Source organism: Coregonus clupeaformis, unplaced genomic scaffold (genome assembly GCF_020615455.1).
Source record: "Coregonus clupeaformis isolate EN_2021a unplaced genomic scaffold, ASM2061545v1 scaf0746, whole genome shotgun sequence".
Classification (NCBI taxonomy): domain Eukaryota; kingdom Metazoa; phylum Chordata; class Actinopteri; order Salmoniformes; family Salmonidae; genus Coregonus; species Coregonus clupeaformis.
The window spans coordinates 197,179-200,237 of NW_025534201.1; the positions used below are offsets into that span (position 1 = coordinate 197,179).

General features: G+C 40.2%; 1 protein-coding gene across 7 annotated transcripts in view; it reads left to right on the forward strand.

Annotated features, from left to right (window-relative positions):
• LOC121556303 (myosin-binding protein C, cardiac-type) overlaps nucleotides 1-3,059 on the forward strand; it is a 57,903-nt gene that overhangs the window by 54,409 nt on the left and 435 nt on the right. For 6 of the 7 annotated variants that reach the window (XM_045216591.1, XM_045216590.1, XM_045216593.1 and 3 more), the window contains one exon: nucleotides 2,470-2,490. The exons of the other annotated variant lie outside the window; for it this stretch is intronic. In XM_045216591.1, coding sequence (XP_045072526.1) covers nucleotides 2,470-2,490 — 21 coding nt within the window. The remainder of the gene's footprint in view (nucleotides 1-2,469; nucleotides 2,491-3,059) is intronic. 7 annotated transcript variants of the gene reach the window in all.

A 3,059-nucleotide genomic window follows, 5' to 3' on the forward strand; every position in this document is an offset into this window, starting at 1 on the left:
CTCTAGGTCAGACCCGTCGAGAGTGGTGATTCTAGTCGGGTGGGCGGGTGCCAGCTTCGGCATCTCGGAACACACAACACGTCGGTCCTTGTCACGGATGGGCTATTGCAGCAGATTTGGCGTAAGCAGCATGAGTCCATGGCCCCATCCTGCCTGGTGTCAACGGCACAGGCTGGTGGTGGTGGTATACTGGTGTGGGGAACGTTTTCCTGGCACACGTTAGGGCCCTTGATACCAATTCAGCAATGTTTCCATATCCCAAAGAATTCAGGCAAAGGGGGGTCCGACCCGGTACAACATGGTGATTGTTACAGTTATGACCACCGTAAATAGGGATGTAATTGTCAAGGTTTCCAACTTCCGGTGTACTTCACTCTATTTCCTGTCTGGAACAGGTACCCTTAGTACACACGTGTCCATCAAATATGAAGATCATATATGAATGCTCCCCAACTCATATTTGAAACATGTTTTGGGGTTTCCTTATGAAATAATACATTTGGACATCAAATCTGAGATGGAAGAATTATACTTCTATGTGTGAAATGGCATGTACAAGTCTAGAACATGTATCATTGTAATGATAGTATAATCTAGCAGGCAAATACAGTAAATCTATTCTTCCTATTTCAGATTTCATGTTAACATATACAGACATATCATTGTGTCTTCATAAGGGTACAGTTGAAGTCGGAAGTTTACATACACCTTAGCCAAATACATTTAAACTCAGTTTTTCACAATTCCTGACATTTAATCCTAGTAAAAATTCCCTGTCTTAGGTCAGTTAGGATCACCACTTTATTTTGAAGAATGTGAAATGTCAGAATAATAGTAGAGAGAATGATTTATTTCAGCTTTTATTTCTTTCATCACATTCCCAGTGGGTCAGAAGTTGACATACACTCAATTAGTATTTGGTAGCATTGCCTTTCAATTGTTTAACTTGGGTCAAACGTTTCGGGTAGCCTTCCACAAGCTTCCCACAATAAGTTGGGTGAATTTTGGCCCATTCCTCCTGACAGAGCTGGTGTAACTGAGTCAGGTTTGTAGGCCTCCTTGCTCGCACAACCTTTTTCAGTTCTGTCCACAAATTTTCTATAGGATTGAGGTCAGGGCTGTGTGGCCACTCCAATACCTTGACTTTGTTGTCCTTAAGCCATTTTGCCACAACTTTGGAAGTATGCTTGGGGTCATTGTCCATTTGGAAGACCCATTTGCGACCAAGCTTTAACTTCCTGACTGATGTCTTGAGATGTTGCTTCAATATATCCACATAATTTTCCTTCCTCATGATGCCATCTATTTTGTGAAGTGCACCAGTCCCTCCTGCAGCAAAGCACCCCCACAAAATGATGCTGCCACCCCCGTGCTTCACGGTTGGGATGGTGTTCTTCGGCTTGCAAGCTACCCCCTTTTCCCTCCAAACATAACGATGGTCATTATGGCCAAACAGTTCTATTTTTGTTTCATCAGACCAGAGGACATTTCTCCAAATAGTATGATCTTTGTCCCCATGTGCAGTTGCAAACCGTAGTCTGGCTTTTTTATGGCGGTTTTGGAGCAGTGGCTTCTTCATTGCTGAGCGGCCTTTCAGGTTATGTTGATATAGGACTCGTTTTACTGTGGATATAGATACCTTTGTACCTGTTTCCTCCAGCATCTTCACAAGGTCCTTTGCTGTTGTTCTGGGATTGATTTGCACTTTTCACACCAAAGTACGTTCATCTCTAGGAGACAGAACGCGTCTCCTTCCTGAGCGGTATGACGGCTGCATGGTCCCATGGTGTTTATACTTGCGTACTATTGTTTGTAAGATGAACGTGGTACCTTCAGGTGTTTGTAAATTGCTCCCAATGATGAACCAGACTTGTGGAGGTCTACCATTTTTTTCTGAGGTCTTGGCTGGTTTCTTTTGATTGTCCCATGATGTCAAGCAAAGAGGCACTGGGTTTGAAGGTAGGCCTTGAAATTCATCCACAGGTACACCTCCAATTGATTCAAATGATGTCAATTAGCCTATCAGAAGCTTCTAAAGCCATGACATCATTTTCTGGAATTTTCCAAACTGTTTAAAGGCACAGTCAACTTAGTGTTTGTAAACTTCTGACCCACTGGAATTGTGATACAGTGAATTATTAGTCTGTAAACAATTTTTTGAAAAATTACTTGTGTCATGCACAAAGTAGATGTCCTAACCGACTTGCCAAAACTATAGTTTGTTAACAAGAAATTTGTGGAGTGGTTGAAAAATGAGTTTTAATGACTCCAACCTAAGTGTATGTAAACTTCCGACTTCAACTGTATATTAACTCCCTGACGGACCTTTGGAATGTACACTGGAATACATCTAAAGGTTCTAAATGGATCCTGCCACCATTACATGATCCATCTGCTGACGTGTCTCTCCTTCTGTCTGTAACCCCACCATGCTGTGTCCTGTCACGCTTCTACCCTTTTTATTCCCAGCACCTGGCACTTTCCCCCAAGGTAAGCCCCCACACTCAGTAATAACTGAGGTCAATCCCATTATTATAGAATTGTTTAATTTGTGTTAATTAGAGAAGAATAAAAGGTGTGCCAAAATACTTAACCCTAATTGCTCCTGTAAGTCGCTCTGGATAAGAGTCTGCTAAACGACTAAAATGTACTATACATTACTGTATGTAATAATGTGTATGGTCCATCTCACTTAATTTAACGGTACGAGAAGGTAAAATATGTTACAAAATATTGGATAATGTGAAAGGATGACACATTTTACCTCATCTATACACTCTAGATTTTTTGAAAAATCAATCTTGATATTAACAAATTGAACTGCAGATGTTATTCTAATCCCAATGTTATTGAAGTTACATAATCATTTCCTCAGTGGTAAGTATTCATCAAATTGCATGGATATTAATTATAGAATTTATATAGAAATAACATGTAAAAAGATAAGAATTAGATTTAATAAATAAATTATTATCAGTCCTACATTGATCACCAACCATAGATATAGCATGTCTTTAAATTGGAAATATGGTTAACGACTTAGACTAATTGCCTTGCAG